Source organism: Gavialis gangeticus, unplaced genomic scaffold (assembly GCF_001723915.1).
Source record: "Gavialis gangeticus isolate Ggan-Ray unplaced genomic scaffold, GavGan_comp1, whole genome shotgun sequence".
Lineage (NCBI taxonomy): Eukaryota > Metazoa > Chordata > Crocodylia > Gavialidae > Gavialis > Gavialis gangeticus.
In genome coordinates, this window is record NW_017728977.1 from 183,698 (window position 1) to 184,486 (window position 789).

The following is a 789-nucleotide window of genomic DNA, read 5'->3' on the forward strand; positions in this document are numbered from 1 at the left end:
CGGCCGGCTGCCCAGCCCGCGTGGCGACAGACAGAAACCACGTTATCCTCTGCCATGTCCTAAGAATAAGACAACCCCATCCACCCCACCCTGCAGCCGCAAAATTACAGCCTGCACTTACTCTGTCTCCAAAGCCAGCCGCTCTTCATCAAGGCCATGGCTCCAGAAGGACTTTCCAAAATCTAGGGAGGGAGAAACATCAAAGGCAGGGAGTTAAAACCAGCAGCCACAGAGGGGTCTGTCCTCGCTGTAAACGCAGCCGCTTGCCCGCCCCGGCTGCCCCCCTGAAACTTGGAAAAGTGAGCAGAAAACAGGTCCTTTGGTCTCCAATCTGGATGCAACAGCTGTAGCTTTTCATCATCCGTGCAACGCGAGTGAAGGGAGAGAGAGGAAAAACGACTGCAAGTACCTTTTCCTTGCCCCCGCACCCTTAATCTTACTGCGATTTAGGGATTAGGCGCTAAACGGTGCCTATCAGCAGAGAAATCCAGAACATCCGTGAAGGCGCAGCCACGCGTCCCCAAACAGCCCGGTAACTTTCCATCACAGCAGGGGCTGTGTTTTTCTCTGACGGGAGGAAAACGGGCTCTTTCCACAACTTGGGCAAGAGCAGGAGCGCGGGGGGGATGCACCCTGGCCTTTGCACTCCGCATTAAGAAAGAGGGACAGTGGCTGCGGATGATGTGCCACAGGGTGGGGGGGATGCACCCACGTGTGGAGGGGCAGGGCAGCAAAGCAGGCAGCAATCCTGACCCAGAGACACAATCGTGCACACAATCGTGCACCCCC

At 56.5% G+C, this 789-nt stretch overlaps 1 protein-coding gene across 2 annotated transcripts in view; it reads right to left on the minus strand.

Annotated features, from left to right (window-relative positions):
• The window catches only part of PLEKHB1 (pleckstrin homology domain containing B1), a 47,921-nt gene that overhangs the window by 46,634 nt on the left and 498 nt on the right, over positions 1 to 789 (minus strand). Inside the window, exons 1-2 of one of the 2 annotated variants that reach the window (XM_019508187.1) lie at positions 410 to 645; positions 122 to 182 (exon numbers count right to left, since the gene is read on the minus strand). In XM_019508187.1, coding sequence (XP_019363732.1) covers positions 122 to 158 — 37 coding nt within the window. In that variant the 5' untranslated portion in view covers positions 159 to 182; positions 410 to 645. Of the gene's footprint in view, positions 1 to 121; positions 183 to 409; positions 646 to 789 lie in introns of those variants that run through there. The other variant, XM_019508195.1, reaches the window with a different exon arrangement.